The 13,681-nt window shown below is 35.8% G+C and overlaps 1 protein-coding gene across 4 annotated transcripts in view; it reads left to right on the top strand.

Annotated features, from left to right (window-relative positions):
* UNC13C (unc-13 homolog C) overlaps nucleotides 1-13,681 on the top strand; it is a 503,072-nt gene that overhangs the window by 427,025 nt on the left and 62,366 nt on the right. For all 4 annotated transcript variants that reach the window (XM_045582381.1, XM_036441424.2, XM_036441415.2 and 1 more), the window contains 3 exons: nucleotides 4,159-4,308; nucleotides 9,427-9,550; nucleotides 12,206-12,262. In XM_045582381.1, the coding sequence (XP_045438337.1) occupies nucleotides 4,159-4,308; nucleotides 9,427-9,550; nucleotides 12,206-12,262 (331 nt within the window). The remainder of the gene's footprint in view (nucleotides 1-4,158; nucleotides 4,309-9,426; nucleotides 9,551-12,205; nucleotides 12,263-13,681) is intronic.

Below are 13,681 nucleotides of genomic sequence, written 5' to 3'. Positions count from 1 at the left end.
ATGTTTCTAACTCTCTATCTCTCTCCCGTTCTCTCTGTACAAAATCAATAAAATATATTTAAAAAATAATAAAATAAAGCTATATTAGCTCTATTTGTCCATGGCATTGTTCTAAAGAGGGAGAAGTTTATTCTATATAAGATTCATTTGGTCCTCTAGAAATAAACACTATCATCTCATTTTCAAATGTTAAAATAGATTTTAAAAAAAAGCAAACACCTCTTTGAAAAGGTTTTTCCATTTATTTATACATTCATTGGTTCTCATACCGTTTCCCCGAAAATAAGTCAGTGTCTTATATTAATTTTTGCTCCCAAAGATGCACTAGGTCTTATATTCAGAGGGTGTCTTATTTTTCCATGAAGAAGAATATGGTACACATTTATTGCTAAATGAAAATAAAGGAAATTTATTACCTGTATACGGTACGGTAGTACGATAGTTGTCAACACAAACCAGACAAACTGTGAATCCTACAGTATCAATAATTTACTCATTTATTCAATGACAATCATGTCATCATCTTCTGGAACATCATCATAACAATCCAATTCCTGAATTTCCTGGTGAATTTCTTGTGATTCCATTTCTTTCAGAACCAGTGGACCAAATCTCTCATGTTTAGCCTGGGGGCTTATTTTTTGGGGGATGCCTTATATTTCACTTAGAAGGAAACCTGTAAGTAGGTCTTATTTTCGGAGGATGTCTTATTTTCAAGGAAACACAGTAGATGCTCTGACCAGGGATCAAGCCCACAACCTTGGCCTATCAGGACAATGCTCTAACCAACTGAGCTACCTGGCCAGGGCCAGCTCTTTGTTTAAATATTAGCTCAATAAGTGTTGACTTACTATTATACATTATGCATTCAGTTATAAAATGAGGCTTAAAAATTACTCTTACGGCACGGACTCTTTGAACTCCACTCATTACTCACTGTGTTTTGGAAAGGTACATTTTAATGGGCATTGTTTGGATTAGTTATGCCAGTTGAAATCAGAGACCAAAAAAGTAAATGACACTTGAAAGCATCATATTTTCACTCAAATACAGGAATGAGGCAAAGAAAAATCCCTATTGGCCTCCTCTCCAGGGTTAGAGGTGTGCTCTTTGTCTCTGTGGAGCCCATCCTCACAGTTCAGGTGCTGAGTGAGATGAAACATTGCATAGGGCAGTCACTCTGCCTTCTGTCTGTGTTGCTAGTTGACCTGGGTGATCCTGCTTATTTGACCTAAATGTGTATAAGGAAGCTGAAGGTTTTGTTTACCTGCAGAGAGACTGACATTGTCCCAGACATTTAGAAACTAATTGGCTCTGACTTGGGGGTGACACCTAGCGATGGTGCCTTTAGTCAGCTACTTTATTCCAGTTGTGAATTAATATGTTGTTAGCAGAAAGACTGTTACCTTCAGCTAGGAAGGCAAAAATAAAGATTATTTAGCAAAGAGAAGGGGAGAAAAAGTAGTCAGGAATAGCTAGGGATGTTTAGAACTTTTTCTGAAATAAGATGACTAAACAGAATAGCAACTAGAATATAAATAGAAAAAGTATGTTTAAATTACTTTCTGAAATATATCCAAGTCATCTTTATGAGCAAGTACCTTTTACTTTGGACCGTGTTATTTTGTTTGAAAAAATCGGAGCAAATTTGAGTTATGAAATAAGGAGTGGTGTCCTTAGGTGGGCTCTTGAAATACTCTATTCATACGAAACCAGCTATTTTAACCTAGATAGTGAAACTCCTGGATACCCAATATTTATTTCTTCGGTAGTCTTTGCAAATAGGAAAACTCTAATATTTTGCTCACTTTGGGCTAGAATTATTTGAATAAATAACCCACATGTCGTGCTTTCCTTATAAGAAGAATAATTCTTATGTCCTTTTGCTATGGTTTGATTTCCCACGCTACTAACCAGGCCTCCATCACACACGTGGAGCAGGTAGGAAGCCCATAATGATCAGTGAGATCATGCTATGAAGTGAAACCAGATACTTTAACCTGAATCTTAAGAGTCTAAATTAGTGGCCTAGAACTTCAAAGTTAAGTGCATAATTAACTGCTCAAACTGCATTTTATCTGTTGTTATTAAAACCCACAATAAAATGATTCTACTATATGTACCTAGCAGGATGATTTTGCAGGAAAGCCAAACCACGCATCTGAAGGCTGGGTTCCCGGGTTCCTGACATGGTCACAAAGGGAACTGAGACTCAGCAATACCACTTCACTGCTGTCATATAGATGTTTTTAAAATGGCACAGCTTGTGCCACTTGGTTTTTGCTTACACATATATTTTTCAGTTTTATTTTTTGGATTTTCTATGATTATTTGAATGAAATATTTGGTACCAGTAGCTGGCTGGATAAAGTAAAGAAATAATTCAGGAACATTTTGTAGGAATTCTTCTATACAGTGAGTGTTTGGCTTTTTGGATGCTCACAGAGTCTGTCATTTTTAACTGATAATAACTCAAGCTGATTAGTAAAGAATTTTTTCAACCAGATAAATAGATATAAAAAAAATCTTCTTAGATGAATTTACCAAAAATTGATAGAGATTTTTAGATAAAATGCATATATTAGTTCACCCTGGACTGATGCCAAGATAGAAGGTCATTATCTCTCATGCACTGATCCCCTTCCTCCATATTCCTGATCCCACACACAGAGCTCATTTCTGGTGGGGTTTACCATATGGGTCTGTTGTAGAAATCTATTCATGCACTTTAGGAATGTGATTATCAACCCTTCTGCTCAGTCTATCCTCTACTAACTTGAAAATGTGTGCAAAAGAAATTTGCTATCTCAAAAGTGATTATCACTACACTCAACAGGACCACTGATGACCCAGGGGCAAATCAACAGGTCAAAATGCCCAACATTAATTAACTTCCTTTTGCATTGCCCCAAATATCCTCCATCTCTACTCTTACTAACTAAGCATAGCACCATCTCCACCATCCCCTTTCTCACCTTCTTGACCATCCCATCTACCCTCCCCAACAAAAGTCCAAAGGTAGGTCTAGCCAAGTAAAAGGCAAATGGTCATGCATTTGGATTCCTTTGTCCCTGAGCCTGAAAGTGGATGTTCCATTGAATTAGATAAATATGCAGAGAGCCAAGAAATGAGCCACATCCATAGATACATGCTGATATCCAAGAATCAAGGAACCAGATACAGAGGAGCAAGAATGTTGTCAACAGTAAAGAAAGTCACAAAGAAGGCACAAAGCAAAGATGGCAACAGGCCAACATGAAAGCAGAAGTAGAATCAAGCATTGACTATGCACTCAAAATTATGGACCAATATTTATAAACCTGCTAAACAGGTCCAGAAGCAAGAAAAACACCCAAGTTGAGATCATTTAAAATTTATCATAGACTTCCCATATTACTCAGTTTAATAAAACAGTCCGGAGTTTAGATTACAAATTATGTCTCCAGATGTATATTTGGGAATTACCAGTGTATTGATTTCATGAAAGCCATTGGGATTAGATATGATTGCCAAGAAAGTGATTTTTATGGAGAGATGGAGTGATCCAAGGATTGAGCCTAGATGATTATAATGTAGGGCTGCCAGATAAAATATAGACTATGCCCAACCGAATTTGAATTTCAGATAATCAATGGATAAATTTTAGTATGAATATGGGGTATACTTATACTAAAAAATATTCACTGTTTGAAATTCACATTACTGGGAATCCTGTGTTGTATTTGCTAAGTTTGGCAACCCTACTCTAATGGCTAATAGTCAGGTAATAATGGGAAAGAAGCAGACAGTGAGGTTAGAGCTAAGAAGGAGTGGCATCCCAGAAGCCAAATGAAGAATTTGAACCCAGATACCAAGTATCTTTCAACAATAGTAATTTTCCCAAATAATTCTCATAAGAACACCTCAGCTATTACAGTGAGAGATAAGGGCCAAATGAACGCTGCTCAAATTCATTCATTGTGAAGAGTTTTATATTCCAAGTAATCTTTCATTACAATAAAAAAAAAATTTCAGCTGAACAATTAAGTTTAAAAATTAATGAGCAAGGTAGTTTACACTACCTGAAACAGATCAAACTCCCGTGGGTTTAATTTAAAAAACATGAGCAAAGAAAGGCATAAGTGCTTTTATTCAGGTATTTATATTCCTTATTTTTAGTTTCCAGCTTATTATTAAGGAGTGTATAAAACAGATGGGATTTGAACTAAATCAAATGAGAACAAATGGAAATACTGCATCTAATAAGAACAGTGCAGCAATGGATGCGGAGATTGTGTTAAGACCTCTCATGGACTTCTTGGACAAAACGTAAGTTTTCTACCCAGTTTTCTCTTTATTAATTACCCTAAATTTGACTGATATGATTTTAAGGGGAACATTTGTTTTCCTCTGTGTTGGACAGTTTTAAAAAGGCTTCTACAATATTAATTCATCAAAAAGCAAAACACTTTTAATCCATTACTAGTGACCAAAAATCAAGAGTTATTTTGAACAGGAAAAAAGTAATGGAAAGGAAATAAATATTGGTTACTATTCTGAGGGGGAAGAGCTTGGATATTATACTCCTCAGAAGGCATATCGTTTTACAACCTGTTGGACATTTAAAAAAAGACTGAGTTAAGTCCAGAATATCTGATTTTGTATCAGAAACCTACTGAGGCAAAGAATCACACAAATGTACTAGAATTAACTCAGCTCAGAGGCAAGTAACCAGCTCAACCTTCAGCAACTATTTTTTGAGTGCCCGTCTGTACCAAACCTTAGTCTAGGCATTAGATAGTGAAAAAGAGAAGCACAGTCCCTGACTCCATGGAAATTACAAGTTAGTTGATGGGAGTGGGTGGAAATGGGGGCCTTTATGACCAACTAAGACAGAGGTCTTACCAAAAAGTTTTTTTGTTTGCCTGTGTGTGTGTGTGTGTGTGTGTGTGTGTGTGTGTTTTGTTTTATCTTCAAGTTTCTGCTCAGTCCCTAGTCTTAGAAGTCCTAATTTCATAAGTTTGGAGTAGAGTCAAGGCTCCTATGTTTTAATATGTGTTCAAAATCGGGAACTGTTGATCTAAAGCAACCGGAGACATGACTTCTTAAATGGTGATATTTCAAACCAGAGTTGAAGGTAGAAGAGAAAGGCAAAAAATAATTTTGAATGCCTACCAAGGGACCGGTGTCATACTTGGTAGTTACATATGTTACTTTATTTAATATTGTTGCAGCAAATTAATGAATGCTAAAGGGACCAAGATAAATGAGAAGATGCAATACTTCTCTTTAAAGATAAGAAAAGCAAAGAAAACCCTAGGGAAAACCTCTTCTATATGTTTACAACTTTTCCTTTTGCTTATAATCTTATACATAAGTGAAACTAATGTTCTCATCACTTTGATTTTACTGTTTGGTATGTATGTTAAGTCTTATTTTCTGTCCTCTATGAGGAAATATCTAGAAGATAGGTGAGCAGATAATTAGCTTAGCAGGAGGTACGCAGGCAAGTGGGGTGGAAAAAAGAAGTAGCAGAAAGAAGAAATGGAAGAAGGAAAAAAAGGCAGGGAGAAAGACTTCTCATTTCTTTTATTTCTTAATGTAGATCTTTACTCTTCTCACCTAATACCTTATATAACCCTAAAGGTTTATTGTATTGTATGAATCTCTACTATGGGCAACATAGGATTGAGCCACATGAACACTACCATTTGGGAGTCCATGTGAAGGTTAATCAAAAGCAAAACAAGCAATTCTGATCCTTTGAAAACTCCTACTGGAATGCCTATATTTTTAGATTTCTAACAGCAGTGTATAGATATGTTATTTATCATTAGCAAAACTTTGTATGTTTGAATATACTGTAACCAAAAGTTGTGGAACATACAGAAAGTTTTAAGTTATCCTGATACTGTCAGCTACTAGCTGAGGGACCTTAATCCATATTAGCCCTATAAAATGCAGCTAATACATAAGGTGAGTAAACCCTTCTTTTTAGTATATTTTAGAGTCTTATTTTACTCAGTTTTAATTTTTTATTTATGATTATACTTTATTATGTCATCATACAAATAATTATAAACATTAGTAAAGACAGTATATAAAGATAGAAAAACATCTATGAGCTTTAAAAATTTGTGTCAGAGATTTAAAAATTTTGGCAAGAAATATTATATGAGTCAAAAAGTTGAAAGAATTCTAGGAACTAATTCAGAATGCATAACCCTAAAGCCACTTATTAGGGAAGTTTAAAAATATCATATTATTTCTATTCTCAAGGTTAGAACAAAAAAAAAATAAGGAAGTTATACAAGTAAACACAATAAAATCTAAAGAAACAATATCCTAGTCAGACAATCAGTTTAAATTTTATTTGGGTTGGGTTGTTGTTGTTGTTGTTTTAATAATTTTTATAGAGAGAGAGGAAAGGAGAGCAGGTCAGAGAGAGCTGTCTTCAAACCGGCAACCCTATAGTACCCTGGACCAGTGGTTGGCAAACCACAGTTGGTGAGCCACATGCGGCCCTTTGGCCCCGTGAGTGTGGCTCTTCCACAAAATACCATGTGTGGGCACACATGTACAGTGTGATTGAAGGAGTACCCTAATTAAATTAATAACAATGTACTTTTATTTAAGTTTAAGTTTAAAAATTTTAGCTCTTAAAAGAAATTTAAATCATTGTACTGTTGATATTTGGCTCTGTTGACTGCCCTGGACAATGTCCAACCAACTGAGCCACACCAACCAAAGCTAATTTGGGTTAGATTTATAAAGATGGATTGGGTTTGAATATATGGAAATGAGGGATGAACATTTCCAGGGGTGGGTGGAAAGTTGGATATGTTATCATGAAAGTCCTACCAATTATATGACTGGATATCTCTATGGCCAACTAATATACAGGGCATTTGACAATTTTCTGGTTAATTGGTTCTGTGATCAGAGAATCTAAGCAGCTATGGTTCCAAATACATACTCTTCGGCTTGCATTATCAAGTTGATTATCTCTGACTAAATTAAGGAAGCAGTTGCTAGATGCCCCATTTTAGAGTATGTTGTTGTCTTTCCTGACATTTAAAATTAGCAATAGTGAGCTGAAAGTCTTCCAGGTAGCTCTGAGAAAGTTTCCTTAGAAATTGCATAGGCTCTCTTTGTCTTTGTGAAGCCTCTGTAAATAAGATATCTTATTTGTTTATGTTTCGTTTTCTCTACCACAACCTCACCACTCCATAAAAAGAGCTGTAAACTTCCAGCTGGCAGAAATCTCACACAGAGCTTCAAACATGTAATGATTCCATACCCATTCATTCAGTTCCAGTCTAAGCAGAGGTAGTTAACATGCCAAGTTCATGAGCTGCCCATAAAAACAAGATCAATTCTTAAACTCAGATCTTTTAAAAATGGAAATTACACATCTGCTGAAAATGTGGCAGATTTTTTTTTTGTGTGTGTGTGTGTGTGTGTCTTACATTATCCTAGGGATTCCTCTGAGGCTAGAGAAATCCTAGTGTTCTGCTGCAAGACAGCTGCTGGCTTCTGCCCTGTATCCAGATAATAGCCACTGGCAGGCTAGAGACATTACCCTTGAACAACTGTTGCTAAATAACTGGGGCTACGGATTTCATAAATATGGCTCAGGGTTCCCACCTCTCCTCTTCATTCAGAGGAGGTTTTCATACATTTTTTTTTGTTGTTAATCCATCTGAGGATCTTTTTTACATTGGTTTGTAGAGATAGTGGAAGTGAGGGAGAGAGACAGAGAGAAAGAAACATCGCTTTGAGAGAGACACAGCAATTGGCTGCTTCCTGCAATTGCTCTGACCAGAGCTAGGGATTGAGCCTGAAACTGAGGTACATGCCCTTGACTGGAATTGAACCCAAGACCCATCAGTCCATGGGCTGATGCTGTAAACACTGAGCAAATCCAACTAGGGTTCATGCATTTTTATATATTAAGTATTCACATGCTATAGTGTTATGAGAAATGCTTCTACATGAAAATGCAAATCTCCCGCTTTACCTCTCACATGTCACATGTCTGTAATTATTAATTATTACTTTGATTATCTAAATGTTACTTATATGTTTAAATACTTAACGCAGTCAATTCTACCTCTCTCAGAACCAGAGCCCAGATTATAATTCTTGAGTCCAAAAGTATAGAGATTATTTAGCATCACTATCAACAATGAAGTTTTTGTGACATGTATGACTCATCTTTGGCACACTATAAATGGATTTGATTAGCTCTTAAAGTCTCAGAGTTCATTGTCATCTTTTGGGACATTCAGTAAATATTTATGCAGAAGTGTGTCTTCATGTACTGCTGGTTCTTCATACACAAACACATGTATCAAGGACAGTGTGGGACATGAGGATGTAGAGAAAGGGCCTGACTTTGAATCTAGCCCTCACTGGCTTCACTTCTTTGGGCAAGTTCCGTAATCTCTGAGTCTGTTTCTGACTTCTAAATGTATACAGTAATAGGTGAGAAATATCTTTAGTGGAAGTTACCAAACAATGGTGTTATGTAAGTGTTAGATGATGTCACCATCATTATCTCACCATGGGAACAATTTATAACAGATGCCTTAAACCTATTAAAGTTGGTAAATTTGGAATCTTAAAACTGAACTCAGAGAAACAGAACTTTAGTGATTGCCAGAGGTGGGGGATTGGGAGGTGGGGAAAGGGAGAAGGTGGTCAAAAAGTACAAACTTCCAATTGTAAGAGAACTAAGTCCTGGGGGTGTGATGCACAGCATGGTGACTGAAGTTAACAGTAATGTATTATATATATGTGAACATTGCTAAGAGAGTAGATTTTAAAAGTTCTCATCACAAGAAAAAACTATAAATATCTGAGGTAATGGATGCTACTAAACTTATTGCGGTAATCATTTCAAAATATATACATATATCAAATCATTATGTTGTACACCTTAAATTTACCACCATGTTATATGTCAATTGTATAGCAATAAAACTGGAAGATTAATAAAGTTGATAAATATCGGCTCTTGAGGGAAATCGTATGCATCTTTGCCATCTTGTTGTGTTGGCTCGGAGCCAGGTAGTGATCAGATGTACTTGGTTGGTATTTGGCCTGAACCATGGACACAGAGCATGTGGTAAACATAAGTCGGAAATGAGGGTGAAAATCATGTACTTTCGGAGCTTTGGTGTCAATTTAGGAAACAATTTAAGGAAATAAATCATCTGAATTCATTTTCTACTAGTTAGTGAGTTGCTTAATGTATTGTATAATGAAATAGATTTTTGATATGTATTTTTATTTGAAACTTAGCATTTGAATACTATAATATAAAGGCCTATTCGAGTTATTAGAACAAACAGTATTGAGGAATGGGAATCTCTGATCAATAAAAAATAAGTTGAAACCTGGATAGGAGATTCATAAATGATTACATGTTTTATTTTACTTCAGATTAAGTCTCTCAGCAAAAATCTGTGAGAAAACAGTTCTGAAGCGACTTTTGAAAGAGCTGTGGAAGCTAGTTCTAAACAAAATAGAGAAACAGATCGTTCTCCCTGCTCTGACAGATCAAACGGTAAGTGTTTAAACTAAGTTTGTTTTTATTTTCAATAACCCATCTAATTTATTTCTGTTTTAGTGAGTGGATTTGATTCAAATGAAGTATTAAACCCACTTTGAGAAAAAGTGTTTGGTATACAAGGTCTTAATAATGATCATTCAAATAACATTATACAAACCAATTTTACGTAATGGGAGTAGCAATCACACTTCATCTCTTGAAAAAAATGTAGCAAAGTTAAACTTATAGGGTTATCTGGTCTACACACATCATTTTTTAAATATCACTTAAACCTCCAAATAATTTGATTTAGGCTGGAATATCCCCACTGTGTTTCTTTCTGAAACCTTATTCTTTAAGGAGATAAATTCAGCACTACCATATGGGATTTATTTTTTCATCTGTACATTTTGCTTTCATCTATTACATTCCCCCATGGAGGTTAATAGAGGAGACTACTTTTAGAGGATTTGAAGCACATAATTGTATCATACACAGTAAAATGGAAAAAGAACCAGAAAGGTTAATTGGCAGCGAAGTTAGACCATGGCCAAATGGATACACAGTGCCAGGATTCTCAGTTCCCAGCTCCTGAGCCTCGTAAACAAGCACCCATTGTAGAGTAATTTCCTTTTCTTTTTTTCTGTGAAGAAAACAAGTTGATACAAATAATGAGTAACTTAAACTAAAATCTGTGTTGAGCCCTTAATTATGCACACTCAGTCCATATTTATCCAATGAAATTATATAGAAAATATTTTTGTGTAAAGTGTTCCAAGATGCAAAGATACATATGTTTTTGTTGATTGACTGCCAACAGTGGGTGATAAACTATAAATTAATTTACATTTTGCTTCATGCCATTAACGTGTGGTATCATCATTTGTACATATGAGTTGCCAAATCACATGTAAAGACACACACACACACACACACACACACACACACACACACACCACATCCCCACACAGACTCTGCTCTGCTACAATATGTAAGGCATTTCTAAAACATCAATTAGTGATCATGTAATTGACTTACATAAAATTTTCCTGGGTGAGATGCTTTGGAATATAACAGAAGAACTATAAACTTCAGAAAAAAAGAAAAAGAAAAAGGAATAAGCTTGGTTATTACAAGAGTTCTTTCATCCCCAATTTTTTTTAAAAATTATTTTGTCTGGCTGGCATGGCTCAGTGGTTCAGCATCGACTTATGAACCAGGAAATCAGAGTTTGATTCCCAGTCAGGGCACATGCCTGGGTTGCAGGCTCAATCCCCAGTGTAAGGCATGCAGTGGGCAGCCAATCAATGATTCTCATCATTGAGTTTCTATATCTCTCTCTTTCTCCCTCTCCCTTCCTCTCTAATTTCAAGTGGGGGTGGAGGGGATCCACTTGTCCATAAGCCTTTGATCTAGAAAGATGCACCTTGCATGACTCACACACGGCAGGCTACCCCCCACCCCTGCTTGTATGGGTATTTTTCAGCCCATAACTGTACTCTCCTGTTTTGTTGTTCCTTGTTTGGGGTATGTTTTTGAATTTTTAATACTCCTTTGAAGCAGCCACTAACCTCAATGAGCAAACTGCATGCTATCTCCCAAAATAGCATTTATTGTTTTTGACAGTTATTTGTTAACAAAATTACATAGGCTTCAGTGATGCTGTCCACTACTATTTCCCCCATGAGCCCTACTGTTACTAGTGCACAATTTTGTAGAATATGAGAACATATAAATCATGACATAGCAAAAAATACTATAGATGACATTTCAGTTTTGATATAGACCTTTCTTATGAAAGCTGACCATAACCTCAGTTTTCTCTAGCATGGAGATCTCTTGGTATGAAGCTATATCACTTATTGATTCATTTCATATGTGTTCTTTGAGGTCCTATTATATACTAGGTACTGTGCTGGGTGCTGGAGATGAAATAAAGCAAAATTAGACTTGGTTGCTATGTTCATGAACTTTGTAGTCTCTAATTTGCTAATGAATATACAGGCTCCACTAAAAAAATATATATATTCCAGACTACCAATGAACTTAGTCAAAGTTATTACTTTTCTTGTCAGATTTACCCACAGATATGCCTCTAGCTATTCATTCTAGTAGTGTGTTGGATGGCTTCTTCCAGTGTTTTATTTCCAGAATTTTAGGGTTCTAGGAAGAGGCTATGGCTGAGAGAGGATTGGGGAGGGGAAGTCTCTGAGAATTAGCACAGCATCTCATGAGTAATGGCTCACCTTCCTCAGCTCTGTATCTTAAAATTTTGCAGATTTATTTTGGGAAGGAATGGAGTAAAGGAGTTACCTCACTTGAAAATAAATTAATGAAATATAAAGATATCTGATTGAATCCACATGCTAAACTGACTATGGAAGCAACAATCCATTCAGTCACCGAGACTTAAAGCCTGTAGAAGTAGCGTACCTGTGAGGACAATGATAAGCTAGCAGTACTAGATACCTTTGACCCAATCTGAAAAATAGACTTACATAATATTGTAAGTCTATTTAAATAGATTTACATAATATTTTATGCACGTTGCATAAAAGTCACCAATATTATAGGGAAATAAAGCAAATTCTCTATTGACCACATTTCTAATGCAACTATTACTAAAGCTTTTAAGAATAAATCTCTCTTTTTTTTAATGTGTATCTCTAGGGACCCCAGATGATTTTCATCACTGCTAAAGATCTTGGACAATTATCAAAACTGAAGGTAATAAGAATTCATAAAATTACTGGTTGTCTGTGAAAAGTTATGAGCTAACTGCAGCTCTATAAGAAACCATCTTCCTATCAGTCATGGTATCTACCATGGCAGGACTAACAACATGTGTGTCTGGGATCTCACAGTCTGCTTGAAGGAGGAATCAGGTCAAATTCAGGATCTGAATTTTGCTTTTTCCCCCTTTCTGCCATGTTGCTCACATTTTCCAATTAGTAGGGAAGCTACTAATGTAGCATGCAGCATTTCTGCTTTTGGAATAAATTAGAGAACATACTTCCTTTCATATATTAAAATGGCTTTATGTGAATAAAGGCAAATTGCAATGTTTCATAGAAATCCAATAAAGTGTAGAGGTATTATAGGCAAAAGGCCTAATTAGGAAAATGAAACTCCTCAAAGCAGATATTAAATTTTCAACATATTAAACACCATTATAAATGAGAATTTGCTGACTAAACAACCCTGCCCTTTATTATTGCTTAAGATCCCTAACACTTTGCAGCTGTGATAGGAACTTGACTGGTTAAAATACATATTATTGTTCTGTGACTGGCTTATTTCACTTATCATAATGTCCTCCAATTTCATCCATGTTGTCACATATGGCAGGATTTACTTCATTTTAAAGGCCAAATAATATTTATTGTATGTATAAGCAACATTTCTTTCATCCATTCATTCATCACTGAATCACATATAGGCCAACATTTTGACTGTAATCAAAATACATGCTGTTTTGTTTTATTTTTATGGATTAGAATATAGTGTAGCATGTGGGTGGGTTCCAGACACAGATCACCTAGGCTCCAGTTCTACCTCAGGTGCTTCCCACTAAGGGGACACCAGCCTAAGTATTTAACTTCTTTAATGTTCAGCTGTGGTATTTGTAAAATGCAAAACAGTTTAACACTTGGTCCATAGGACTGTTTGAGGCTAAGTGAGATAATGGCGACACTATCTTTGCATAGAAACTACAAGAGGATGCCACCTCCTACTCGCAGAAACAGCTATTTGTCTCCTCCCCCAGCTGGCAGCTCCCAGTTAGGTATCACAGAATTGTTTTGTGTGTAAAACACAGGGGGAGGATAATCCATTTGACTGGGTAATTACTTATCCTGATAAAAATAGCTACCCTGTAATTCCAGAATTCTATTTTATTACCTACATTATCCCCTTCCTCGGAAAATAAAAAGCCAATAATCCATTTAGAAGACATAACCATCACCTAAAATTGTTTTTCCAGGTATTCAATGATGTCCGTAGTTCAGAGGCAAGGTAAATGTCACTGACAGACTATTATTTTGTATATTGGATCTCTTACTTTATCCCTCAGATACCTTTCTGGGATTTCTAGTTTCAACTTTGAAAAAATGAATTTTACAGTGTTGAAGTCACTCCTATAAAACC

Source organism: Pipistrellus kuhlii, unplaced genomic scaffold, assembly GCF_014108245.1.
Source record: "Pipistrellus kuhlii isolate mPipKuh1 unplaced genomic scaffold, mPipKuh1.p scaffold_m20_p_1, whole genome shotgun sequence".
NCBI classification, from domain to species: domain Eukaryota; kingdom Metazoa; phylum Chordata; class Mammalia; order Chiroptera; family Vespertilionidae; genus Pipistrellus; species Pipistrellus kuhlii.
The sequence above is the reverse complement of the archived record's forward strand: the minus strand, read 5'-3'. Positions and strand labels throughout refer to the sequence as shown.